The sequence below is a fragment of the Ochotona curzoniae genome, unplaced genomic scaffold (genome assembly GCF_017591425.1).
Source record: "Ochotona curzoniae isolate NIBS_2020 unplaced genomic scaffold, NIBS_Ocur_1.0 contig_4645, whole genome shotgun sequence".
Classification (NCBI taxonomy): Eukaryota; Metazoa; Chordata; class Mammalia; order Lagomorpha; family Ochotonidae; genus Ochotona; species Ochotona curzoniae.
The window spans coordinates 1,421,079-1,448,950 of record NW_024466353.1 but is presented as its reverse complement, the minus strand read 5'-3'; the positions used below and the strand labels follow the sequence as shown (position 1 = coordinate 1,448,950).

The following is a 27,872-nucleotide window of genomic DNA, read 5'->3' as shown; positions in this document are numbered from 1 at the left end:
AGCTGGATGAGAAGCAGGGCCTCTGGGATACAAACCAGCACCCATATGGGATCCCTGCACATGGAAGGCAAGGATTTACCTACTAGGCTATTGCTCTGGGCCCTTAAATTTTAAGTTTTTTTTTTTTCTCTAAAAACATTTTTCTTCTTTGAAAGTCAAACTGACAGGGAGAGGCAGTTCCACAGAGAGAAATCTTCCATCTGTGGATTCACACCCCAAAAGGTCACAGCAGCCAGGCCAGGAATTCCATCCTGGTTACCCACTTGCGGGTGGCAGGGGCTCAAGGACTTGGGTCATCTTCCAGCAGCGTCCAGGTTCATCAGCAAGAAGCTGGATCAGAATCCAGACTTGAATCCGCGCTCCAACAAGAGATGCTGGTGTCACAAGTAGCTGCTGAGCACGCTAGCCCCTTATTTTATGTACTTGTTCATTTATTTGAAAGGCAGAGTTAGTTTCTCATTCATTGTCTCACTTGCCAAATATCTGTAACAGCCAGGGTTGGTGATTCAATGAATGGCTTCATCTTTGGGCATTTGGATCGCTTTAACTGCTTTTGTTGCTATAAACCACACTTCGGTGCGTCATTTTGCACACGAATTCCTACTAACGTAAGTGGAATTATTACACCAAACCCATGAATTAGATTTTAAAAACTGTTACCTTTCCTGGCTTTCACGCACCGAGGGTTACAGGATTACGACGCTGCCCTGCAAGGTGCGGAGAAGGGTCCCAGGTAGCCCCGGGGGCGTCGCCTTGGATTGCTAGCTGCGAGGTGGATGCAGAAAGCTGGCGCCTCCACCGTCTCCCGAGGCCTTGCTTCCAGAAAGCAAAACCGCCTCCGCAGCCAGGCCTTCGGCCTCTGCCCAGCACGCCGGCCACACGGGCGGCTGCAGCAGCCCAGGCACCGTTACGCGCGGCGTGCCTTGGCTCGGCCGCCGGCCGGGAAGCGCCTTAGACGCCCCGGCGCCCCGGCACAGCCCCGCACGCGCCGGCAGAGGGCGCGCCCGGAATCCACGAGCCGCCAGGCCGCGCTCGCGCCCGGAAGAGGCCGCCTCTCCCCGGGGCGGAGGTCGGGCCACACCGCCGGCCACGGCGGGACTGGCAGGTGCGCGGCGCGTGTGCCTGGCAGGGCGATGGCGTCCCCGGGCTAGCGCTGGTGAGGCGGCCAGGCCCTGGAGCGCACGCCCGCGCCTCACCCGACCTCGGCCTAGAACCCGGGCGGCGATGGGGCTCGCGTGGCTGCTCGCGCTGGCGCTGCTGGCGTCGGCTGCGGGCGCCGAGGTCGTGGCAGACGCCAGCCAGGGTAAGTCGTGGCGCCTGGCGCTCGCAACCCGGGGTGCTCGGGAGGCCCCGGACGGGTGGGCGAGGCGTGAGGCGGGCTCGGCGGATGCTCCCGGGTTCCCTGCTGAGGGAGCCTTCCTGCCGGCCTGTGTGTGCAGGCTGCGGACTCTTTCGCGGGATCCGAGGCCGCGTCAGGCACGGGGAAGGGAGGTGGGGTGGTCGCGGCCATGTTCGCGTCCTTTAGGAGACTTCTCCACTTGGGCGGTGGAGCTTAGGCCCTTGGAATGCCGCCGCTGTCCGCACGCATGTGCGGATCAGAGCTGGACCGCACGAGGGACCCCGCAGGAGGGGGTGCCCAAGACAGAGGTGTCAGGCCCAGCTTCAGGCTCCCCAGGGATACGCTGCGCGAGGCCACTTGCTTGTCGGTGGACTTAGAGCGCATTTCGCCTTCGATTGGGCCTGGGGGCTGCAACTGTGAAACGTAGTGTTTTCGGAAGAATGCGTCTGTGTTCGTGGAAAGTCCTGAACGCTGTGATTCAGGCCAGAGCTGAAAAGAGCTGTTATATTTTTTTGGAGGAAAAAAAAAATCGCAATTGGAAGAGAGCAGGAGGCTCCTGGCACCGCCGGCAGCGCCACGTTCTCCACGTGTGCGTTGTTGCGCAGTTCCTCGACGCCTGCGAGGCGCTCACTGCCTGCACCTGGCGGCCAAAGGTGAGCATCGCGCTCGCGGCCGCAGGTGGGGCAGGTGCAGCGAGACCTTTGTCCCATGTTGAATTCAGTTCTCCCTGTATCCACCTCCTGAGAATATTCTCACTTCCCAAAATAGACTGAGGAGGAAGGGAGAGAGGAGAGGAAGCAAGAAGCTGACTTTGGCCTTGATCCGTGCTGGCCCCCTACTGACGTCACGCTGGCTGTGGTTGACCCCTAGCTGTTATTGGTTCACTGCTTTTAATGTTTAATGTCCAGAAAGTTTTGCACAAGAGGCGAGGAATGTGGACAGTAATTTGAGAAATAAATTTTTTTACACTCGATCTTAGCCAGAAGGCCGAGAAGTGATGAGAAATGTGTTTGAGGGAGCTGGGTCAGAAGTGGGACAAGCAGAACTTACAGTGGCCCTGCAGTGTGGAATGGGCGGCCTCGCAGTCACTGCTGACACCAGACCCGACTGAAGCGAGTACGCTTTCAGACAGCGTCTCCGGCCTCCCTGCCTTTGATGCCAATGTCTGTTTAGTTGGGTATTATTATTCTGTGAAGGGAAGGGACAGTGTGGTAACTGCTGCGTGTTGATAAAAGCTGATACTCCCCACAGTAGTGGATAAAAATCAGCAAGAAAAGCAGCCTCTGCCCTGCAGGGTGCTCTTGGGAAATGGCCAGGCAGCTCTCAGAGAACTCGGAGCCGAGACCAGCTGAAGACGTTGAGCAACTGCCCTAAGTCGGACTTTGTCCCCCGTTGTAGGATCGGCTTACTTGCACAACCCAAGTGCCAGCTTCAACGCTCCATGCGTGTCGGAAGGAGGCAGGTGTGGGTGTTGGGACGTGTCTGGAAGGACCATCCTTGGGAGCAATTTGCCGGCTTCTTGCAGTTGCTGTTCTGTGTGGCTTTTAGGGCCTTTTCCTTGTTGGTTCAGAGCCGTACACACTGGCTCATGCGTAATTGTGGAGGTGACGATTGGATGTCAGGCAGACGGTCCACTGTACGTCCCGTGGGCCATGCGTTAGGCGCGTGGCAGGCTGCTGGTGTGGCCAATGGTGTGTCCCTTTCCGGTGTCTGTGAGAGGTAGGTTGTGCAGCCGTGTCTCCCATGGGCTCTTAAGGGCTGATGACAGTTGAGAAGTTGAGAGGGGTAGTTAGTTGCCTGGTGGCCAGAGCCAACTACCAAAGCAGATAACTTTTCTAACAGCGCTCTGGAAGAGAATTATGATCTGGCCAACCTGGCCGACCCAGTCCTTGAATGTGGCTGTCACTCATGGGGGAGCTGGAGGTGTTTAAGGTTGCCAGATTAGCATGTGGCTGGGAAAGAAAAAACACTAAGATTGGGCTGTTCTTGTTGGAATAGAAAGGTGATGTTGTGTAAGAATGGTTATATGAAATGAGAAAAAAGCCCTTTTCTTCAGGTCAGATGGCCGAAGAGATTTCTTTTTTTTTTTTTTTAGTTTGATTTACCTATTTGAGCAGCAGAGAGCGCACACCCAGAGTGGTGCTCCCTCCACCTGCTACCTCCCTCCCTCCACAGATGCCTGCAGACAGGCTGAGGCTGGGGTCAGGACCACCCCATCAGCATCACGTGTGCCCCACCAGGAACAGGAGCCCCCAACCCCTCCTGCCTTCATGGCTGCCTCTCAGGGACTACCTGCATAGGAAGCTGGAGCCAGGCACCTCAGCGGGACACAAGTGTGTCCACCATTGAGCTGCGTGTACGCTCTGGCAGTAAAAGTAGGGTGCGCTCTTGAGGGAGGGTGGCTTTGTGAGTCAGCGCTAAACACCCCCCGACACTGGCCGTAGGCGTCGTCGTATTATCATGTGAGGTGCTGCCCCAAGTCACAAGACCTGATTATGCCTCATAAAGTGAATCGTTTTTCCTGGTGACTTAGAGGGGAAGTTCCGGCTCAGGAATGCAGGATGTGTCTTCTTTTGCCAAGTCTGTTTTTGTGAGAAGGAATTAAATGCAGTTCCTCCCAGGCTATGCTGTGAGAACTGTCTCAACTTGTGCATCTTTTAATTTACTTTAAAATATATATATATATATGTATATATATATATATGTATGTATGTATTTGAGACGCACAGTGAAAACGAATGAGCAAATTCCCCCTTGTCTTCCATCCTCTGGTTCACTCCCCGGTACCTGCAGTAGCTAGTGCTGGACTTGGCCAAGGGCCAGGGGCCCAGGTCTCCCACAAGGATGCCAGGATCTGGTGACTCAATTTGTCTGTCACCTGGTACCTCCTGGCTCACAGCTTCAGGACACTGGAGTGGTTAGACACGAATGAGGCCCTCCTGTGTAGGGTGTGGGCACCCACGCAGGGCCTTAGGTTAAGCGGCACCTCTCGTGTCTTCTGTGCTCAGTCTGTAGACATCTTTTCCCGAAGCTGATGCTAACGAAGAGCCAGGCGTTTCTGTGACCACCCTGGGCCTCCGAGTCCCTTTCTTCCCGTTTGTTTGCAGGCCCTTTCTGAGGATCCCTGGTGTGGCTTCTCAAACTAGAGAGCCCAGTGAAGTTGTCAAGAGGGAATGAAAGTTGACAATGGACTTGACCTTGTGGCACCAGGCAGTTAGAATTTCCCCTTTTTTGAGGCTTGCGGCTGTGTGCTACAGTGGCCTCCAGTTCGCCCTGAGGCCTGGAGAAGAGAAAACGCCTGCCTGAGGTCCTGTAGCAGACCTGATTAAGGTCTGCCCGGCTCTGACAAGCTGTGTTGGCTGGATTAAAATACAATTTTTCTGTCAAGGTTTTGAAACGGCCGTTGAACTGGCAAGATTAATAATGCCGAAGTATTTTCTCGCATAAGTCAGGTTAAGGATAGCTAGAGTGGGAGAGAGCATAGCTGTGACCTCCTTTTAACATCAGGGTGGAGTTCTAGAACAGTCTTGACAGCAGTACCAGCTGGAGCAGTTGAATGTGTTGGGGAAGGGACAACTGGATATTGAAATTCAGAAGAAAAAGCCAGTTTACATGGTACTAGCAAACATTAAATATTGCAGATAAAAGCTATGAAACATTTTTGAAATAAATTGAGAAAGGAAATAGAGAGATAGCTCAGCTTCATAGAGAACATTCTATGTTTGGCAGATATCATTTCTCCCCTGAATTAGTTTTCTCTTTCCATGCAGTCTTGATTAAAATCCCATCGGGCATTTGGGGGGAGGTAGGGGCAGGAATGAAGGCTTTGTGAGATGGGTGTGAGGACCGATACCTGGGGAGCACCTGCACTTGGAAAGCAGGCTGGCCTGAGTCCCGTGGAGGGAGAGTGTGGTATGCTGATGGAGGCTGCTATCCCCTGGAAGCACGCGGGAGGATGAACCATGACCCCTGCCTCAGGCTGTGTGTGGACATGAGCCGGAAAGGTAAAACTGGCAACACCTGCTGACGGGCCGAATTCATCTTTGTGATCCTAAAGTATGTTGGCAAAGGTGATTTTTTATTTTTAATTAAAAAAATTTTTTTTATTGGAAAGGCAGATATACAGAGAGGAGAGACAGAGAGGAAGATCTTCTGTCCGATGATTCACTCCCCAAGTGAACGCAATGGCTGATGCTATGCCGGTCCGAAGCCAGGAGCCTCTTCCGGGTCTCCCACATGGGTGCAGGGTCCCAAAGCTTTGGACCATTCTTGGCTGCTTTCCCAGGCCACAGGCAGGGAGCTGGAAGGGAAGTGGGGCTGCCGGGATTAGAACCGGCGCCTATGTGGGATCCCGGGTGTGCAAGGCGAGGACCTTAACCACTTGCGCCATCGCGCTGGGCCCAGAGGTGATTTTTTTAAGTGACATGAGTAGGATGAATCATAAAGGAAACTTGAAAAACTGGACCATGTTAAACTATAGCTTGTGCTCATCTAATGGTTGAAAAACGAGGAGACATTTGCTCACATCTTCTTTAAAAAAAAAAAGTTTATTTTTTATTGTGAATGCAGATTCACACAGAGAAGGAGAGATAAAGATCTTCCATCCGTTGTTTCACTCCTCAGTCGGTGGCAAAGGCTGGAGCTGAGCCAGTTTGAAGCCAGGAGCTTCTACTGGGTCTTTCATGCAGGTGCAGGGTACCAAGGCTTTGGGCCATCCTCCACTGCTTTCCCAGGCCATCAGTGGGAAGTTGCTCACATTTCTGACTGGGTACTTGCGTGTAGTATATAAAGAACTTTACAGTGCAAAGATGATCTGGTTTTAAAAATGGGTAAAACACTTGAACAAACTTACAGCAAGGAACTGTAAGTTGCCCGTAAACAAAACAAAAGGCTCTTACCGCCATCAGGTTGATGCTAATTCAAGTCAGAGGGCAGAAGCCCCAGTACCAGGTGTGATGTCAAGGTGCTGGGCAGGTGGCTTAGCTGTCTCTGCTGATGCTGAGCGTGACACTGCTCCCTACCTGAGGCAACTGACCTGCAGCGGAAGTGTGGACACAGGTGCACCAGAGAGCGTGTCCAGAACATGAGGTTATCGTCACTGGAAGTAACCCAGGGTTTATTAGCAATAGAAGAGAGACATTGGGGTGCATTCTCTGTGTGAAGCATGTAACAATGGTGATGCATGAATTATATATTCTTAGAGCAGCCGGACCAAACTTTATTCTGATTTAAACAACAACAACAAAAATGGATGCAAAAAGAATTCATGCTGCACATTTAGTTCCAAGAACTAAATTCCCAGTGTTTGAAGCTTAGGAACCTAGGGGAGGAAGGATGCCGTCATGATTGGGGGGCCCCACGGGACTTTCTAAGAGCCTGGAGTGCCAGTGCCTGAGTGGTTTCATGGGTGTGTGGAGATGGTGTGCTTCTCTGTGTATAATTTCAATCAATGTTTACTGTATAGTTGCCGCCTGTCCCCTGTGTCAGGTATTCTGATTGACCTGGGGTACAGAGGGTCCCTGCAGCGGGATTTTAAATACCACCTGCAAGTGTTGGCAGTGTAGTCAGGATCTGTAACAACTAGGCCATGTTTACTTTCTGAGTAAGGACACCTCATAATGACTGTAGAAAATCTGAAAGGTGTGAGGAAAAGGAAAAACTCAAACATAACCCATGCAGACACTCAGCTTCTGCTACATCTCAAGAACTGTCGGCAGGTGCCTGGTTCCTACCTGCTAGCTACAGAAGGTAAGCCTGGTGAGATCCTCTTCTAGTTTTCTGGAACTTACAAGGACTCCTGAAATGCCAGATATGCTGCTTTTGCTTTAAAGATTTATTTTATTATTGGAAATGCAGATTTACAGAGAGAAGGAAAGACAGAGCACAAGATCTTCCATCCGCTGGTTTACTACGCAAACAACAGAGCTGAGCTGACCCAAAGCCAGGGGCCAGGAGCTTCTTCAGGGTCTCCCATGTGGGTGCAGGGTCCCAAGGCATTAGACTGTTCTCCCCTTCTTTCTCAGGCCACAAGCAGGGAGCTGGATGGGAAGTGGAGCAGCCTGGACATGAGCTGGTGCCCATATAGCATGCTGGCACTGTGAGGTAGAGAATTAGCTAGTTGAACTATCATGCTAGCCCCACAGATGCACCTCTTGAGAAAGGCATCACAAGCAGATCCCATGACTTAATTTTTGTTTTCCAGTACCTTGCCTTGTGGACTGTTTGTATTCATATCTGAATTGCTTAGACAGCAGTAACCCTGTTGCTGTGGTTTCACTGTGGACAAGCAATGGCCATTTGTTACACTATTGGAACGTGGACCTGCTCAGGTGGATTTATAGTCTGATGTAGACTTTTTAAAAAGTAGATTTGTTTGTTTATTTGATAGGCAGAGTGACAGAGAAAAAAGAGATAGAGAGCCAAGAGGTGTTGGAAACTGCTCTTTCAGAGGGGAGTCTGACCTGGGTTCTGAAACAAACCCAGGCGTCTCTCTCCCGGAAGGACAAGGGCTCCACTGTGTGTGAAGAGCACGGTGTAGGCACCAGGCTAACGCATCAGCCCTCCCTTGATGAGTTAGAGGATGTAGTTCCGCTTTGTTGGGTGAGCCAGCAGAGGCCTGAAGGAAGGGAGTAGCTGGCCTGTGATCACAGGGGAAACCGTGGCGCTCCAGAATTCTCCAGAGCATGAGGCATCTCTGCACAACCTAGAGGTGGTCTGGCCCAGCAGAATTGTCACTGCTGCTCCTGGATGGGAAGTCTCTGGCGGCCCTAGGAGCACATCTTCAGAGACCTAAAGCGTTGTTCCCAGCCTCTCAGCGCTGCTGTTCGTGGGTGGGATGGACCCGTCACCATTCAATGTTGTCCCTTACTGGTGGCATGGGACAGTGACAGTGTCTGCCCTGGGGAGCCCTCCTGAGAGCTTGCCACCCACGGTATACCCGAATCGGATTTCTCTAGACTGGCTTGGGAGGGCCCCGCGTCTTGATGCGCAGTTTCTCTCTCCATAGATCTCCTTGAATTTTCAGTGGGGAAATTCAGAAGCTTCGAGCTCAACAGAACTTTGCCAAAGGAAGCTGTGGTGCGCAACATTTTCAACAATGTGACTTTGCTTATTTTCCAAATCCACTCACAGTATCGGAACACAACTGTGTCCTTCTCTCGGGTAAGTTTCAAGTTTTGTTTGCTTGCTTGCTTGCTTTTTCAGCGCAGTCCATTTCCGTAGGCTTGGGTCTCCTGAGTGGTAGAAGTATTAGGTTTTGCTATCTCTTTTTGTTTGTGACTTGATGGCTTTAACTGGGTCTTGCCAAGGTACTGATTGGAACCACAAGGTGAGGGTCATGGAGCGTGGAAGCAGCTGGCCCAGAGACAGGGTCACAGCTGAGTTAGGATGGGAGGTGCCTGCACTTGTCTGTGTTTAGGGCTTCCCTCATGCCTTCCTGCTGTCAGTGACTCTTACAGCTCCTAAAGGAAGAGGTGGGTCCTTCATTGTAACTGAAGTCGGCTAAGATCCGGGCTGGCTTGACTTCGTTCTTTAGCATGTCATCTGTGGATGGAAGAATGACACCCTCAGCCCCGTGCAGCGGTGGCAAGGACTGTCCTTGCAGCCGAACCCCTAAACCTCAGCCCCATGTTGGAAATCAATTTTCAGTTTAGTTTCTTTTATATGAAAGAGGTTACAGGTAGCAGGAACCCAAGTACTTCAGCCATCACCTCCTGCCTCCCAGGGTGTACAGTAGCCGGAAGTGGGGAGCAGGGCTAGATCTCAGATCCAGGCACTCTGACCCGGGGCAGCTCTTAACCAGATGGAAGGTTTTTAAGCGCCCAAACCAGTAGCTTGAGCTGTTAGCATCCTGCCATATGCTGTCATTTTTGGTGAACCCAGTTGCGGGTAGCGTAGATACCTCCTGAGTAATACTTGAGTGTCACTCTGTGTGCACGGTTGCACTGTCTGTCATCAGTGCTAGGCCTGTCACGGACTGTTTTGGAGTTGGATACACAAAGTTGTGTCTTTACCCAGTTCATATATGATTTTACACGTCTTGGCCATGATGCTATGTTTCCTATTAAGTATTTTGCAGTTTTTTTTTCTATTTGTGTGTGTCTTGTGCATGTACACATGCCTGCATGGCGAGGTGGGCATGGAGGAAGTTAATTCTTAGACTATGAGTAGAAGAATTTAGCCAAGAAGAAAGATAAAGGAATACCTTGTGTTAATAGTGAGAGATCCCAGGGTCAGTTGCTCATGCGTTGTTTTGCTGGATGAAGAATGAAAGCCATCATTGGTTTCCTAGCTTTCTTAGGAAGGAGCCTGCAGTTCTTGAAGGGGAAAGAGTGGCAAGGCTTTTCCTGGCACCAAAGCCAAATGCTGCCCTGCAGGCCCTTCCCCAGGAGGCCCTAGTAAACGGACCTGCAAGTGACTTCCCTCTGGTTTCTCCTCTCTTAAAAACGTTCTTTCGTAGGCAGGTGAGAAGACTGGCTTCCCTTTCAATAACATTACAGCAAGGCAACTTTTGGAGAAAAAGAGCAGATGGGGGAAAGGTGTTGGTGATTCTAGAATGCCTAGAATGCTAGGCCAGTGGTTCTGAGCTCCTGGAATGTAGACTGCTCACATCGAAGGATTCTCTTCCAGCAAATACAGAATTTCGTTTGAGATGTTTCTTCACTGATTTGAAAGGCATAGTTGAAGGGAAGTCGTCCACCTGCTGGTTCGCTCCCTTGATGCCTACAGCAGCCAGAGCTTGGTCAGGCTGCAGTCTGGAACCTGTCTGGGTGACAGGCTCCCAGGTGCTTGGGACATCATCTGCTCCCTGCTGGAACTGGAGGTAGAGCTAAAACTTAAAACGTGGCAGGGGTGCCACGTGGGACACAGAGATCCTAAATGGCAGCTTAACTGCCTGCCCAAGCTTAGCCTCACTTCTCAGTTTTCACCAGCATTCTTGGAGTGCCCTCGTGTGTGGTTTACTTCACAGGGGCTGTTGGACCCTGAATAAAAACCCTTTGGTTCATCCTCCAGCCACACATACACAGGGCAGTTGTCAAGTCTGTTTCTATGCCTGGGGAAACAGCTTGGATATAGAAGTATCCCTGTAATGCATCGCTAACAAGAGGCCTTGATGGATAGCAACAAAGCTCTCAGCCCATTGGTTTTTGTGCCTTGGGCAGCCTTCAGTGTGGCTACTTCTACGTAGAAATGTGTGGCCAGGGCCAGTGCTGTGTTGTCTGTCTGTCTGTCTGTCTGTCTCTCTCCTGCTCTCTGTATAACTCTGCCTTTCAAATAAATATAAATAAATGTGTTTTTGAAAAATAGTTTGGCAAAGAGCTGCACAGCTTTGCAGAGCTTTGTGCCCATGTCCTGTGCCTAGTACTTGGGGATTGTGGGGTCATCATGGCCGTTTCTTTGAAGCTGTCTACTTTCTCAATTAATGTTTGATGAGTTCTCCCTCAGGCTTGCCAACTTGAAATCCACCTGATTTATTTCCATAAACTTCAAGAATAACTCTGACCCCATTACCTCTTAGCTCAACATTTTCTTCCCAGAGCTCTCTCGGTGGGTCTTGGGCCTGGTAGTTTTGACGACACCAGGATCCCACAGCCGGGTGCCTGGGTTTGATTCTCAGTTCCCAGCTCCCTGTGCTCCCCGCTCCCAGCTCTCAGGGGCTCAGGTGGTTGGGTTCTTGCCAGCTCTGTGGAAGACCTGCACTGCATTCCTGCCTGCTGCCTGTGGGCCTGGCTCCATGGGTGTCTGTGTGAACGTCAGAACTCCCCCGCAGTGCCTGTACATCAGCTGCATCTCGGTAGCTTGCACTTGCTGCGCTGCGTAGGGCCTGGCTTGCTGTTCTGTCTGCTCTTCCCTTCTGATGGTCTTGGGGAGGGGAGTGTTAGGTCACGGAAGCAGAGTTTTTCTGAATGGGCTTCATGCCTTCACATAAGAGGCCCCTGAGAGCCTCTGCCCCTTTCCGCCTCTGCCACGTGGGCATGTCGTTGGCACATGGTAATCTATAGCCTGGACAAGGGCCCATCCAGACAGCAGGCCCTCTGGTCATCTTGACTGTGCCAGGCCCCCTGCTCATCTCAGACTTGGGAGCTAACATCATTGTTGTCCGTAAACCACTTGTCTATGGCAGCAGCCCCAGCAGACCAAGATGGTCAGAGAATGCTGATCATGCTCTTTCTGGACATGTGTTTTTGCTGGGCACGTGGACCTAGACACAGAAGGAATGCTTTCATGAGGCCAGGGAGCTCTGTCCCGCTTTCTGTTTTGAGAAGGTCCAGAGGAGGATGCACGCATAGAGCAGCCCATGGCTTATGTGTGCTGTTCAATCCCCTCTCCAACACCAACTTCTCTTCCTCCTCGCAGACCCTCCTGCCAGGTTCTTCGGCAACGGGCACCGACCAAGGACTGGCTTTTGTAATGAATCTGGAGCAGACTCTGTGCACCTGGTACTTGGAGACCACAGCGGTGGTGCCTGTCCGGAGTGTGGCCATCCCACTGTCCTATTCAGAACTAGGTAACCTCCTGTCCTCTGCCCCATTGGTGCTCTGGCTTGTGGGTGTGTTGGGGCCATGCATGTACGGTCAACTTCCTCAGGTTGTGTGCTACAACTTACTTCATCGGATTGATTGTCTTGGCATGGGAGTCTGCATGTTGGCTTGGATGTTCATTTGTTCACAAGGCCGGAGAGACCGCCACAGGAAGGCAGGACGTGAGCGTTAGCCGTGTAGGTGGTCATTCTGGGGAGTGGAAGTCCACTGTCCAGAAGCTGAGTGGAGGGTGTGGAGCATGGCCAACTGTCAGTGGCCAATGGCCTTGTGCTCAGATTGAGGTCTGCACTTGACTCTCAGCTTGGCTCTCAACTGAAGGTAGAGCTTTTAAAGCAGAGATGTGGTCCACTTCAGCTCTTCAAAGCCACCTCTATGGGCTGACATTGTGGTACAGTAGGTTAAGTTGCCATCCTATATCATAGCACTGGTTCGAGTCCCAGGTGCCCTGCTTCTGATGCAGCCTTGGATAATGCACCTAGGAAGGCAGTGTCTGCCACCACGTGGAAGACCTGGGTGAAGATCCCGACTCCTGGCTTCTGCCTCTGGCCTGGCCCTAGTCTTGGGTCGGTTTGGGGAGTAATTCAGCAGATTGAAGAGCTCTCTTTTTCTGTGTCTCCCTCTCTCTTTAACCCTGCCTTTCATATAAATAAATAAACTTTTGCTCACCATGGACAAAATCCAGTTTGCTGTCTGCTCTGTAAGTAAAGTTTTATTGAAACACAGCCATGTCCACATGTGTCAATATTTCTGTGGCTGCCTTCATAGCACGTGAGCAGGACTGAGTAGTTGCAGAGAACTAAATCACTAAAATAAGATATCTACTTATAGTACAGAAAGATTTGCTGTCATCTACTTTAGGGATATAACCTCAGCTAATGTCATCTCTTTTTTAAAGAACTTTTTCCCCCCCTTTTAAAAAAAAATTTGTTTTTTACTTATTTGAAAGGGAGAGTGACAGGGAGAGGAGAGACAAAAGAAAGAGTTTTTGCATCTGCTGGTTTGCTCCCCCGCTGGCCATGGCAGAAGCCTGGCACTCCATCCAGGTCTCTCCCGTGGGTGCAGGGGTCCAAGCACTGGAGCCATCTCTTGCTGCCTTCCCAGGTGCATTAGCAGGGAGCACTCAGGACAGGATGTAACACTGGGCTCTGATAACAGGGTGGTGGTATTGCAGGCTGCCAGACAATGCCAGCCCCTCTGTCACTCTCTTTCGACTCAATGCGTGAGACCGTGTGAAACTAGCAGCTCTGTGTTGGCCTTCAGCTTCTCTGTGGGAAATCCTTCTCAGAGCAGAGTTGAGCTCATCTGAGCGCTGGGAGTGTACAAGATCTCTCTGTGCCCTTCTCTCCGTGCAGATCCTGTCCCTGGAGGCTGTAATTTGGAGTTTGATCTAGACATCGATCCCAACATTTACGTGGAGTATGATTTCTTTGAAACCACGCTCAAATTTGCGCCAGCAAACCTAGGCTATTCAAGGTATGTCTGTCCCTCATTTCCTGGAAATTGATGTAATGTAAGCTTCATTACCAGTATTTGAACTGTCATTTACGGCGAGACACTCTCCCTTCCTTTCTGATGAACGCTGTGTATTGGAAGGGCCAGATGGGAGTCTGCTGTGAGCTTGGAAATACCTCTCAGATTTTAAAAAACGTTTTATAGCCCTGCAAAATCCGTAAACTTTTTTTAAAAAAGATTTATTTTTATTTGAAAGGCAGAGTTACAAACAGGATATATAGAGAGAATTTTCCATCTGCTGGTTCATTCCGCAAAGGATAAAGACTGCCAGAGCTGAGCCAATCAGAAGCTGGGATCCAGGAGCCTCCTGTGGGTCTCCTATGTGAGTGCAGGTTTCCCAAGCCACAAGCATAGTGAGCTGGATTGGAAGTGGAGCAGCTGGGATATGAACCAACACCATTTGGGTTGCCAGCACCATAAGACAGAGGCTTAGCCTCCTATGCTACCAGTGCCGACCCCATCCATAAAGATTTTAAGGATAATAAAATCTTACGGCAACTGTTCATTCTGCACATTCATAGTAACGTGAGATCCCATCTCAGGAACACAGGAAGGAGTTCTGTGTGTCCCCCGTGGTGCGGAGCATGGCAGGTTTGTCATTTCATCCCAGCAGCTTCATGCCGAAGAAGCTGTCATTGTTAGTGAGGACCCAGTGACTTGTCACATACACACATACACACAGTGGCTCAGCTGGCATCTTTCCCCAGGCCCGACAGCCCAATATGGTTCTTAAACCTGACTTTGTCCTGTCCCAAGCTGTTGGGGTTTCCCTAAGAGAGCATCACAGCTGTGTGCACCCCACTGCTGTGGAGTTGGAGTCTGAGATTGAGGAACCAGTACAGATGTGTTCTTTTTGGGTGCAGGCTCCTGGCTTCTCTCACTACGTTGTGCAGGAGGCCTGGGGTCGTCTCTTACGAAGACTTGTTTGTGAGGGTTATACCCTTATAACATCATCACTTGCTAAAGCTCCCCGCCCCCGAAACACATACACACACAAATTAGGGGTTAGGATGCCAACATAGGACCTTGGCAGGGCACGCAGACATCAACCCCCTAACAGTACGTGACTTTGCTTCAGAGTCCTAAGGGTTCCCCCTTGCCGTAAGGGAAACTGAGGCCCCGGAGTCGCTGCAGCTCTTTGTTCCCTTGTGGCAAACAGGGTCGCCTCACGAGAGGCTGACGTTCATTTTGGCTGGTTCACACTCTAGGGGCACAGATCCTCTGCCGTGTGACGTGGAGACGAGCCGGGATTCCAGGTGGAGGCTGCAGTATGACATCTACCAGTACTTCCTACCAGAGAACGACCTTTCGGAGCAGGTGCTGCTGCAGGCCCTGCAGAGGATGGCCGAGGTGTCGCAGGTGAAGGCCAATGCTGTCAAGGTAATGCCGATTCTCGTGCTCCTCGGGTCTTCCTCCGTGTTGGGGAAGGGTGGAGCTACTGGGAGTTTTGCTTCCTGACTGTTCTCTTGGGTTCTTCAGGGATTATCACTGTATCACTGTTCTCACTGCTCCAGCCACTTGGGAATGAACCAACAGATGGGAGCTCTGTGTCCGGCCAGGGCTGGGCCAGGCAAGAGCCAGGAGCCAAGAACGCCATCTGGGTCTCCCACACAGGTGGCAGGGACTCAGGCACCTGAGTGATCACCTGTCTTCCCAGGCACCTTGGCAGGGAGCTGGAGCTGGGTAGCTGACACTGGAACTGGACTCTGATATAGACTGCGGGACCCGCAGAGTCTTATCATGCTGTGCTACAGTTCCCACCACTTTCTAGGTTGTTTAAAATAAAAGAGATAAAACACTTTTTTTTTTTTTACTGTGTTCCTGCTAGAGTTTCACATATTGCTCAAGTTTTAAGAGTTTTAACACTCTACAGAAGCCTTCACAGGGCTAGAATCGCTCTGAATGGTCATTGCCTGTCATTTTTCACTCCAGGTCATCACCCTGACAGCTAACGATAAGACAGACATTTCCTTCTCCTCTGTGCGGGGACAAGGTGTCATTTACAACATCATCGTTCGGGACCCGCTTCTCAATTCCTCGGCTGCGTATGTTCCTGCCCACACGTATGCTTGCAGCTTCGAGGCTGTGGAGGGCAACTGTGCCTCGCTGGGTGAGTGAATGGAGTGGAATGGCTTGGCTTTGCAGATCTGTGTCAGCTAGTCCCGAAGTTTGTACTTGTTCCTTCCTTCATTCATTCTGCAAGTATCCTTTGGACCCTTCTATCATTCTTCAGCGTGGCAGGCACTGGGGTGTTATCAGCAAACAAAACAGCCTGAGCACCATCCTGTAACGTACAAAATGCGAGGCACGGCATTGGGGCACAGCAAGTAGAGTTGCCTCCTATGACGTCAGCATCCCATTTGGGTGCCAGTTCAGTTTCTGGCTGCTCCAGTTCCTATCTAGATGCTGTTAATAGTCTGGGAAAGCAACAGAAGATGGTCTGAGTGTGGGGGCCCCTGCTACCCAAGTGAGAGACCCAGAAGAAGCTCCTGTCTTCAGTCGGCCCCAGCCCTGGCTGTTGTGGCCATCTAGGGAGTGAACCAGCAGGTGAAAGATTTCGCTCTCCTTTTCTAAAACACTTGTCTTTGGAATGAAATGAATAAATCTTAAAAAAAAAAAAAGGATACTTAAAGATACATGGTATGTGAGCAAGTAAGGAGGGCAGGACCTGACATTGGAGCTTGACTCAAGTCCCAGCGTGGCAGTGAGCTGTGCCCGTCTGCGAGGAGCCGTGTGACAGGAGCACAGGGCCAGCATTGGGGAGCCCAGCTGTGGGCCTGGAGGAGACTGTGGCATGTGGAAAAGCTGGAGATGAGGTGGAGGGCAGAAAGGGCTCAGCCCTGGCCTTGTTTCTGAGTGAGTTACAGACACTCTGGAAGGGTCTTCTTTCTTTCTTTTCTTTTTTTTTTTTTTTTTTTTTTTACTTCAAATGATCTCTGAAAAGTGGTGCCAGTTGATAAAGAGAAAGCTGTCACACACACGTGCACACACACACAATGTGTGTTGAGGGGCAGTCAGCAGAGAACTCAGCTGACCCCTCTGAGCCTTAGGAAGAAGCCTGCTACACAGTTGTCTCTGGGCCACCCCCCACCTCACTGACATGGACCCACTCTCCAGGGGACTGAGGTGGTCTCTTTGCACCTTGGGTTGAGCAGTAGAAACCCCTCTAGGACAGCCTTCCCACACTCTGAGATACGTCCAGTCCTCCTATCACTCCACCGGCATCAGATGTTGGGCCAGGTGGCGGTGAGGGGGTGGAGTCCCCTCCCCAGATCTGTCTGCAGGCCCCTGGAAAGCCCTGCTCTGCAGCTCGAATGAGGAAGGCTCTCTTGACACTCGTTCCCCCAGACCCAAGGCCCTGCTGGCTCCCTCTGAGCCTGCCTTGTCAGCCCTGCAACGGCCAGGCCCTCCTGTTGGCGGGGCCCCACTCTGGAAGGGTTTTAGCAAACCGCGCCATGATCCAGCTTGGATTATAATGCAGCCAGCTGTTGGCAGGGTTTTTGGTTTTTCTTTGTTTGCTTTTCATTTTTATTTATTTGAGAGTTAGCATTCCAACGTCGTACGTCGCTCCCCAAAAGTCTGCCAAGGTCCCAGGCAGAGCGGCGCTGACACAAGGAGCCAGGAGCACAGTGTCGATCTCCCACATGGGTGGCTGCCCACGTGGGAGACCTGCGCGAAGTTGCTGGTTTTTGCCTGGCCTGTCTCTGGCTGTTCTAGCCATTTAGAGAGTGAACTGGTGGATGCGAGATCTCTGTATGTCTGTGTGTCGCCCTGCATGCGAAGCGAATGAATGAATGAATGAATGAATGAATGAAAAAATAACCACAGTATCATGAACATGGTTTAAAATAACATAATTTAAGGTAATTCTTTAGCATCAAATTAATAGCATGAATTTTCATAAACATACTTTAAAAAGTTTGTGGAACATTGGAATTAGGTTTGGTGGGGAAAAAAATTCCCAAGTTAAAAAAAAAAAAACACAAGGGTATTTAAACAGTTCATGGCAAATGTGTATTATGAGAAAGCCATGCCTGGATTTCATAATTTTCATTCCAGGGCTTTCTATTTCATTTTCCACGAATTGTTTTTGGAAGTCTCCTCATGTGTCCTGAGTCGTCTAAGTCATTTTCCAGTCTGTGTTTTAGACCGAGGTCTCAGAAGAGGCCTGATGTGTGTCGTAAATCTCTTTCCAGCCTAGCCCTGCCACCCCGCACTGGCCGCTCTTCCTGGAGCCCCGTGGACTGTGGGTGGAGTATAACTGTTCCACCCTCACTCGGCTGCCCTTTCCCTGCCCAGTGCCCGAGGATCTGTCCTGCGTACCTTCCCCTCCCCGACCTGTGAGCATAGGAGCAGGTGTTTTCCTTGCTGCTGTGTTCTGACAGCAGTAGCCGCTGAAATTCATCACCTGCAAAGATGAATCCATGTGGGGTGGCAAGGGCATTTTAAGGTGGATTTTTGATGCACATGTGTGTGATACAAAGTCGCTGTGTCCCTTTCCTGGGTGAAGGGTTTATTACTCACTGTGTGTCCATGTCCCTTTTCAGGAAGAGCCTCCACGAAGGCGTTCTTCACTCTCTTCGCCCTGCTTGGCCTCTTCATCTGCTTCTTTGGACACAGATTCTGGAAAACAGGTAAGACAGCCGGCACAGCTGCTGCTCTCGTGTTGGGGGTCTGGGGCTGAGACGACTATCACCACCAAATTTTTTGTCTTTGGAGGCTTGTGGTTGGCTTATTTTATGAATGGGTCTACTGAGTCATTACAAAGGTTCTGCTGGGCCTACTGAACCATGGCAGAGATTGTGATTTTTAACTTCCATTGTCATCTTTTCCTTATGAAACTGGGACTAAACAGAAGCTTGTGCAGTGAACATCTTCATGGCCAGCTAGTAGACTAGAGTGAGCTCAAGTTAGAAGTCAGGGTGTTTGCATACAGTTGCCTGTGAGTTTTGGTAGAAGTGATGGTCTTGGTGTTGGGGTGTCCCTGGCAGCCATGCACTTAACGTCAGGTGAATGTGTGTGAGGTGGACCCCGGTGCCTCACCAGTGATGGTCTTGGTGTCGGGGCGTCCCTAGTGGTAATGCACTTAAGTCAGGTGAATATGTGTGAGGTGGACCCCGGTGCCCCACGGTGAGACACTGGCTGAGTTACTATAAATCACCTTGTTGACTTTAGACTTGCGTGTTTGTGAATCACTAACAAACCTAGAGCCAGCCCGTCGTGTCCCTGGGCATCAGGGTAAAGCAGACGTGGCTGTGAGACCTAATACTGCCTCCGCGGGTCCTTTCTCCACTTTCTTCCATTTTTTCCCTGACTGGAAGAGAGTATTATGAAAACCATGCAGCCTGCCAAAGTGCAAGGTGGTTCTGCACCCCATGCTTCAGTTGCTGAGCTGTGGGCAAGGTCCCAAAGCTGTTTTATGTACCTGCGGATGCATAGAATTCTGTGTGCATGTACATGGAGGTGCAGCTGCGGTGCTACCCACCCACAGCCACTGAAAATAACTTGACAGGCACAGGTGCATCCTTCAGAGTCAGTTGAAGCAGCCTTGTAAGAAGCAAAGTTTCTAGAAGTTTCCTGTGCCTGTAGCACCAGCTGTTTTAATGGGTGCAGGCAACGGTTGTTCATTGCAGGCAGGGAGGGATGAAAGGAAAGTGGGAATATCACACTGTCCTTTGGAATATTTCTTTTCGTGACCTTCAGTTCTCATATTTGATCTCTACTCGTATAGTTATTGAAGTGTAACTTCAGGTGAAACATGAGTGATAAAAGCACTAATTGTGTTTGAAGTAGTAAATAAAAGTGTATTCAGATGAGCTGTGGAATTTTCCAGTGGTAATCGGATTATTGAAATGGTTTTGCATTCAAGGAAAACAGCTTGAATACTGTATCCATCGCATAATAATGACCCTCCCCCCAGCCCTGACTTCTAAATTTCTCCTGCCTTTTTGATGTTTTCCTCCTCCAAATGTGCTGTGGTGTGGAATTGGGAGTGTCACCATGTGATGTCATAGCCTCACGGTAGTTGCCTTGCTTGGTCACTCTCCCTAGAACTATTCTTCATCGGTTTTATCATTATGGGATTCTTCTTTTACATCCTGCTCGCCAGGCTGACAGCCGTGCAGTACGATGGTGAGTAAGAAGTGGATTTCCCGGGCACCCAGCAAGCAGCAGGCTTTGTCCTGCCCCCCCTTGCCTGGAGCCTGAGCTGCACTGTGGGGGAGGCCTTAGGCTGTATGCAGCACCAGCACTCATGTTTTGGAGTGTGTATTTGGGAGGTTGAGGGACAGGGTGAGGGGGTGTCCAGCAGAGCGAGCTTCCATCTGCCGCTTTCTTCTCCGGATGCCTGGTCCGGCCGGGCCTGGGGCTGGGGCCGGGAACCAGGAGTGCAGTCCAGATGGCCCACACAGGTGGCAGGGCCCCCAGGACTTGAGGCACACTTCCCCCTAAAGCGTGCATTGGAGCCAGGCATGGAACACAGACATTGTGATCCGGGATGCTGGCATCTTACCCTGCCCCAAGCCTGTGTTCTAAGCTGCTCCTTCAGACCTCCTCCATGGGGACCATGTTCACTACAAACCTGCGTTCATGTGGCAGGACATGCAGAAGACACAGAACATACAGTAAAAATGCTGAGGTTTTCTTTAGTTGAAACACCCTCGCCCGCCCTGCCTGCCTGCCTGCCTGCCAAGGGACATTTGTAACCATTGCTGGTTTTCATCTGTGTTGCCTCAGTGCCGGTTTACTGACCAGCTATGGCTGTCCCCAGGGCTGTGAAGCTCAGCCTTCTGGGCAGTGACCAGGTCCCCTATGGTGGACAGTGCCATGCAGGGCTCAGGGCAGCACTGTCCCTCGGGGCTCGAGCTGGTGCTGGGAGCAGCCGTGGCTGTGTGCGAGGTGGGAACGTGGGTGCAGGCTCACACGCGTGCTCTGCCCCTGTCCAGTTCGTCTGATCCTGACGGCTGTGGCCGGTGGTGTAGGCGGGCTCGTCCTCATGGCCGCCTGGTGGCGCTTTGGAGTCCTGCCACTGTGCATGCTGTGCGTGGGTCTGACCCTCGGCGCGCTCATCTCCTCCATGACTCTCTTCACTCCGCTCGGTAAGAGAACATTCGTACTGGGGAGGAGTGGGCTTTGTGTGCTCAGGGGGCTGCCTGGGGAGGGGCTGGCATCTTGGGCTGCCGGCGTTGTCACTGCCTGCTGTGCCAGAAATCCCACCCTGGCGATGTGCTACTTATATTTTATTTGAAAGGCAGGGTGAAGACAGACAAGGAGAGACAGAGACCTTCCACCTGCTGGTTCACTCCTCACATGGTCCAGTCTCCTATGCAATTGGCAGGGGCCCGAGTCCTTGGGCTACCGTATGCTGCTTTTACAGATGCCTTAGCAGGGAACTAGATCAGAAGTGGAACAGCCCTGTGGCTGCTGATGTCCTAAGCAATGGCTGACACCACTGTGCCACACCAGCAGCAGCCTCAGTTTCTTTTTAAAATTCTTGCATTTGAGTTGAAAGACTGTTCCGGAGGGCCGGCACTGTGGCACAGCCAGCGAAGCCATATCACGTTTTGCAGTGCTGGCTGAGGTCCCAGCTGCGCTGCTTCTGATCCAGCTTCCTGCTTGACAGGCCTGGGGAGGCAACAGAGGATGTCCGGAGGCCGTGGGCTCCCCAGCTGGGAGAGACAGGTGGACTCCCTGGGCCCAGGGTTTGGCCTGGGCCAGACCCGGCTTTTGTGGCCATTTCCAAAGTGAGCCTGCAGATAGAAATGGACTCATCTCTTTGCCTTTAAAATAAGTAAATCAATAAATCTTCAAAAGAATAATTCTGTGGAGTGTATTTTGTTATCTTGGATGATAAGTCTGAATGCTTTTTGCTTGCATTTTTAAAAATTTTGCAGCACAGGCTCATGGAACCGATAGATATTTAGACTCCTTAAGGAGCACAACCCATTCCAGGGAATCATAGTGACAGTGTGATGAAGAGAATGAGGGTTTACCTGCAGTTGCCAGCACAGCCCCGGGTTGTTCCTTTGAACTGTCCATGGATGCCTGTGTTTGCATACTGAGAAAGTGTAAGTGAACTTGGTGAGCTTCTTATTGACTCTCCGTCTCTCTTTGTCAGGAAACCTCAAGATTTTCCGTGACGACGGGGTGTTCTGGGTGGCGTTCTGCTGTATCGCTGTCTTCATTCCTGCTCTTTGCATCGGCTGCCTGAGAATAGTGAGTCTTTCATTCCTGGCAGGGTTGCGCTGTCGGCTCGGCCTGGGCCTCCCACGCTGGCTTGCTGTGCTGGCTGGCTCAGTGAGCGCTGTGCCGTGTGCTGTGTCGGATGACTGCACGTTCCATTTTTCACACAGTGGGGTTTCTTGTTTACCAAACGGAGTGTCACTGCCTATGTGCCTGTAAGGATGCAGCAGAGTAGGTCGGGCTCACCACTCTGCACTCCCGTTTTCACTTGTGTCTCCAGAAGAGCTCTTCATCCCATTTGATTCTGTTGTTCAAGTTCTTTCATGGGGGGAACAGCATGGCCTAGTGGCTTAAAGTCCTCCCCTTGCACACACTGAATCCTGAATGGGCACCAGGATCCCACTGCTCCACTTCCCATCCAGCTCCCTGTTTCTGGCCTGGAAAAGCAGTTGAGGATGGCCCAAAGCCTTGGGACCCTGCACCTGCTGGGTGGGAGACCTGGAGGAAGTTCCTGGCTTCAGATCAGCTCAGCTCCAGCTGTTACAGCCCCCTGGGGAGTGAACCAATGGATAGAAGTTCTTTGTCTTTGTTTCTCCTTCATTCTGTAAATCTGGCTTTCCAATAAAAATAAATAAAACTTTAAAAAAAGTTCTTTCACAGGGAAGCCATTTTCCACAGTATTTTCAGAGCTTCAATTATGAAAGAGATGGCCAGGTCTCCCACTCATGGGGTTACTCTCCAGATACTGCAATGGCTGCAGCTGGCCCAGACCTGTGGTCTCCCAGGTGGATGGCAGGGACCCATGTACTGGAGCCATCCCCTGCTGCGTTCCCAGGGTGCACGTTAGCAGAAAGCTGGTGTCAGGAGCAGAGCTGGGCTGCGAACCCAGGCCCTTGAACAGGGTTCTGTATCATTCAAGTGTCTTAACCACCACTCCGAAGGATGGCTCCTGCCCTAGGTCAGAGGTGGCTGTCAGTGATCGACTCGGTCCCTGTGTGTGAGCCATGATGGAGATGAGGGGCTCCCGGGGGCTGAGTTAGCCAGGCTCATGCCTGACGCCTGCCCTCTCCACCAGCTGAACGTGCTGAGCTGTGGCGTCGTGGGATCCTACACGGTGGTGTTGGCCATCAACAGTTACTCCTTCACGAGCCTCTCTCACGTCACTTTGAACATCCTAAAGAGGGCGCTCAGGCCAGATTTCCGAAGAGCTTTCACAAAGGTGCCTTGGCAGACTACCGGTAAGGGTCATTTTTCTTGAAAAAAGGATTCATTCATTTGAAACGGATGTGGGAAGCTGGTGAGCAGAGTGGCATCTGGTGCTGCCCACATATGTGTGTGAAGGGCACTGCCTGCTGCCACCACTGCTGTCTGGGAAAACACACCATCAGCCCTGCCTGCGGGCACTAGCCATGCAATGCCCAGGAACCACAGGGAGGATTCTTTGACAACCTATTTGGGCTTTCAGATGATGCCCACCCTAGAAAATTCCTGATTCCAGAAACAGATGTGGTCACATTTCCACCAACTATTTCTTCGATTTTAAGAAAGGAAATGTATTGGTTTGGACAGACTTGACCACAAGTTCTGATGGTGAGAGTTTGGTCCATGAAATGTTAGTCCACGTGTTTCCACTGTTTTTTTTTTTTTTTTTTTTTTTTTTTTAAGATTTTATCATCCTGGCTGTATGGGGGATGCTGGCTGTGAGTGGAATCACACTACAGATCCGAAGGGAGAGAGGGCGACCATTTTTCCCTCCCCACCCTTACAAGCTCTGGAAGCAAGAGAGAGAGCGCAGGGTGACGAATGTTCTGGATCCTAGCCACCACTTGCCTCCGCTGAGAGAGAGACTCCTCAGCCGCCTAGCACAGATCAAAGAGCTCTTCCGGAAGGAGCAGCCTGCTGGGGAGAGAACACCACTGCTGCTGTAGCTCACCCGGTGGCCAGCAAGCCTCGGGCTGTTACCTGGGTGATGCCAGCCTTCTCCTGGGTGAGGTGCGTGAAACCAGGCTGGGAATGGTGCTAACACGTGGTAAGCGTGTGCTATGCCGGTGGGATGGTCCTGAGCGACAGCGTGAGAAATGCGGGGCAGGTGTTTCTTTCTTTTTAGACATTTGAGAAATCACAAATATGTTAGCAACTCATTCTACTAAATAGATACACTAAGAAAAAAGCAATAGGAACTGAGAAAACGCTGAGGGTTCTCCTGTTTTCCCTGGTGGTCCTTTCCCTAAGTGCACGGACACGTGTGTGGCCCGAGTCTGGCCGAACTTGACCGGAGTGTTTCAGTTGTTACTGAGTCTGTGCTTGCTGCCGTGCTTGGTGACGCAGGGTTTGCTGCCCACTGAACTTCAGAGGGAACTTTTTGTCTTTCCAAAGGCCATCAGATATCTTAGTTGCACATCTTCCTAAATATCATACATTATCAAATATGTATCCTTTGATGTATTATTTTTTACTAAGTTGAAACATTTTTAATTGCAAAATACACATGGAATTTATCATTTTAATCTTTTGGCGGGGACAGGGAGGCGGCAGGGAAAACCCCCTCCCCACCCCGCTACAGTCTTACTCTTAAGAGCACAGCTCAGTATGTCCCTTTCCTGTTTGCCTTTTACTGTTGAAAATGCAAGTTCAAATAGCTACATTTGCTAGGTTCTCTTTTCAGGGAGAGACCTGTATGCAGATTGTTTATTTACAGTCCAAGGAAGGGTCGCTTAGTTTTCCGGTTGTTATCCCGCCCCCCCACCCCCAGGCCCTTGCTGACAGGTGATCCCTAAACTGTGGATATCAGAACAGCTCTCGTTTCTAGGAAACAGGCACCCCTCTCTTCTGCTATGGTGCCATGAACAAGGAGGCTGTCCAGAGGCTACCCTTGGTGAGTGCCTTGTGCTAAGCTTGCAGTGTTAGCATTGGAGACAGGTAAAACGCAGTCACTGGTTTTCTGCTGCACTGCCTAACTGCGTGTGCTGCCAACTCAGTAGGGCTCCATGGGAGAAGCCCCCCTGTGTGGCTGCAGGGAAGCCCCTGGGCTGCAGCCCGACATGCCAGGGCCAGTGCCTTCCCTGACAGCTGTGGCCCCCATGAGCTCGTGCTGCCAACCACGGAATGCTGAGGTCCCTGGTGCCGTTGGCATCTGCGTGGGTGGGCAGACCACTAGGTCTGTGATGCTGCTTGGTAGAGGTTTTCCGAAATGCCGTTGATTTTGGAAATGTCAAGTACTGGAAAGTGTTCAACTCTGACTTCTTTTAAAGCATCTCAAGAGGCAGAAACAATCCAAAAACCAGAAAGGCAGGCATTTTGCTGTGAAAAATCAGTACAACTGAATTATCCTGTAGTTCTTACCATCTGTAACTTGACTAACATTTCAGCTCCATGAGTAACTGGTTTGTGTGTATAACTTACAGTGAGGGCTATGGCTTCTATCAGGCCCTTGTTCATTCTAGCAGAGTTCCATGGAATGCTTGTGAGTTCTCTCCAGTGCTGTCAGAACGCACGTCTACTGAGGACCTTAGTAGCAAAACATGTGTTTTGGGGGGGGCGGGCACAAGGAGTATAATAAATGTGTTAGCAACTCCTACTAAATAACTACACTATTGTTCTAGAAATTTCCTGCCAATTTGTGTATATAAAAGCCAGTTTATATAATTTGATAATAAATCCCGGTTTTGAAAAAAAATGCTCTACAGTCTCATTCTATCTTTCTATTGTTTTCACTTGATTTTATTTGTACCACAGCAGCGAGGTAGAAGAGATGTGTCATAGCTATAAATACAGGATTAGTGTAGACGGTTTAGTTCTTCATCTGCAAAAGTCAACATCAGGAGTTGAAGGGACTCTGGGACAGTGTGTTAAAATCAATCTTTATTAGAAGGAAACCAGGCCTACCTAGCACTTCAGATGCTTCTTTCAGAAGAAAAGGTATTTTGGCTGAGATGTTTCCAAAAAGCTTGGATTGTTTTGCTACTCTACCTGTATTGTGCAAATGCCTGCTAAACCAGAGCAGTTGCCATGTATTGGTTTGGGTGTCCCCCAAACACCCAGGTGTTCAAAGCTTGGTCCCGAAGTCTGATTCTCGTGGTTCCGTGTTCATGACTCTCGTGGTTGTGTCTGAAGTGGGGTCTTGGGGAAGCGGTGAGTTTGGGTCAGGTGGTTAGGTCACTGAACCACGGTAGCTTTGTAAGGAAAGGCTGTATAGATGGAAGACAAGCGCGCTGTCTGTCTCAACTTCCCAGCTGGCCCCAGGATCCTGCCTATGCACCTGTTCGGCCAGACACTCTCCTCATCAGACTCTGGTCTTGCATTTGTGAACTGGTGAGATACTATCAACATCTTAAGTAGACCTGTGTCGGGTGTTCAGCTCTAGTGAAAAAACGCACTAGGTGTGGGCTGGGAGCCAGGAACACGGTGCAGACCCCTACAACATGGGCCATCTCTGCCACCTCCCAAGTAGCAAGAAGTTGGAGGCAAGGGACATGGGGGTCTTAGCTGCTAGATTAAAGAAATGCTCCCAACTCCTTTTTAGGAGAAAACTTACAGGGATCAGAATTCCTTGATTAAAAATGTGTTGTTTGGGGTATATCTAGATTTCAAAGGAATAATTTCAGGGGCTGGGCTGAAGCAACCTCCTTTCTGTGGTAACAGTGGTTCTCTTCCTACTGAATGAAGGCAGTATTTTGATGCTTTGCACACCTAGAGTCTTGCATGAATGAGGAACAGTATCCTTGCATGTTTAGAAAAAGTCCACATTGGAAAACTTGTTCACTCAAGGCAAGTAACTCGGGAAGCACTGAGCACTTTTAACTAGAGTGGTGCTGAAATTTGAGACGCAGAGCTAACAGGTCCTTGACATTTTAAAGTGGCACAAATCCAGCATAATACATCAACCCAGAAAGTGCTGGTCAGTGGATGCTGGGCGGACTTTTACCTACTAGGAAGACAGAGCAAAGTGAGAGAGAGCTGTTGTGGACATTTGTGAAGTGAACCAGCTGGGTAATGGACCATAAAAGGACCACTGTTAGGGTACACTGGCTCCCCACATGTAGGCTTGCCATGTCTCACATTCAAGAGCTTCAGGATGAGTATGTTTTATTCTGGTTACAGTATGCTACATTTCTGAAGTCTTTGGCTGTTTAAAAAAAATTCTTTCATTTGTTCAAATAAAAAATAACTTGCAAGAGACATCAACTTGAAAGCAATACATATTTGTGTAACTTGGGCTTTCACTTTACCATGCAGGTTCTTGGTTCCTGTTACTCAAATCTTGAGTATGCGTGCATACTTAACTATTTCCCTGCAACAGGTATTCAGGGTGAATCCAATGTGTCCACTCCAACCCTACCCGAATATGGCTTTGACCAGGAGGTGTAGCGATGGAGAGAGGTGGCAGGGCTGTGACGGATAACCGGCAGGATCTGCTTCTGACTTGGATGTTAAGATGCAGGAGAGATTTTTGGCCTAGCAGCTAGAAAGATGGCCTTGTTGGTTGATAAGAGTGAAGGGTCTGGGACAAAGATGGGGCGTTTGGTGTTGGACGATGCTGAGTTTGAAACATCTCTGACAGTCACAGGTGGCCAGGGCTACACACTTGGGAGCCACTCAGGTCCAGTGTAATATTTAAATTCGTGAGACTATCTGAGATCACCAAGGAGGTGAGTAGTCTCAGCATAGAACAGGAAGAATTCCTGAGGCTGCCAGGCCTCTACTGGTAGGAGGGTCGAGAACAGAGAGGAAGAAAGGAGACAGGAAGAACAGCCAAGGAGGAGGAAGGAAGATGCCCCCTCAGGTTCCAATTAGAAATGTCTTCAATATTTTACTAAAGAAGAATTTCCTGTTTCACTGTGGCAATCAGAAAAACGTAGCAGTAGCTACCCCAAATTCAGTTATGGATCTGTGGCCTTCCAGGATTTTTCATTGCGAGTTTAAATGAAATTTGGAAGTTATTCTGATATTAAAGTCTACCAAAGAATATAAATTGGAGCAGCACTGTTTTTTTTTTTTTTAAACTGTGCTCCTTCTATAAAATAAAACGTCTAGTTGACAGGTGAGAAGTAGAACAGATGGTCTGTGAGTATCCTGGGCTGTTCTGCTGGTCAGGAAGCATCCATGGCAAATCTCTCTTTTGGCTGTGGGTGTGAGAGAAACCTCAGGCTCCTGGCTTCCAGCAGTTCTTGTTCTCACGTGGCTTTCTCTAGCTCTATAGGGTTCAAATCTACTCTTCCTCAAATCGGATCCTATTCCTAAATAATTATTCACATTTTATGGATATAATTCTAAGAATGTAATGAAACTTCTCTCTCCCT

At 50.2% G+C, this 27,872-nt stretch overlaps 1 protein-coding gene across 1 annotated transcript; it reads left to right on the top strand.

The window, feature by feature from the left end:
* The first annotated feature begins 1,076 nt into the window (after nucleotides 1-1,076).
* On the top strand, nucleotides 1,077-26,699 carry TM7SF3 (transmembrane 7 superfamily member 3). The gene is made up of 12 exons (XM_040987447.1): nucleotides 1,077-1,303; nucleotides 8,346-8,500; nucleotides 11,696-11,846; nucleotides 13,233-13,353; nucleotides 14,601-14,772; nucleotides 15,325-15,502; nucleotides 17,940-18,026; nucleotides 19,444-19,524; nucleotides 20,337-20,489; nucleotides 21,509-21,606; nucleotides 22,649-22,811; nucleotides 23,239-26,699. Exons 1-12 carry the CDS (start codon nucleotides 1,225-1,227, stop codon nucleotides 23,499-23,501), a joined length of 1,701 nt encoding a protein of 566 aa, XP_040843381.1. The 5' UTR covers nucleotides 1,077-1,224; the 3' UTR covers nucleotides 23,502-26,699.
* Nucleotides 26,700-27,872: the final 1,173 nt, after the last annotated feature.

Coding starts and splice junctions, on each gene's coding strand:
- TM7SF3 (XM_040987447.1), top strand. CDS start 1,225: ATGGGGCTCGCGTGGCTGCTCGCGCTGGCGCTGCTGGCGTCGGCTGCG. Junction 8,501..11,695: donor CAACTGTGTCCTTCTCTCGG/GTAAGTTTCAAG, acceptor TCCTCCTCGCAG/ACCCTCCTGCCAGGTTCTTC. Junction 18,027..19,443: donor ACACAGATTCTGGAAAACAG/GTAAGACAGCCG, acceptor CACTCTCCCTAG/AACTATTCTTCATCGGTTTT.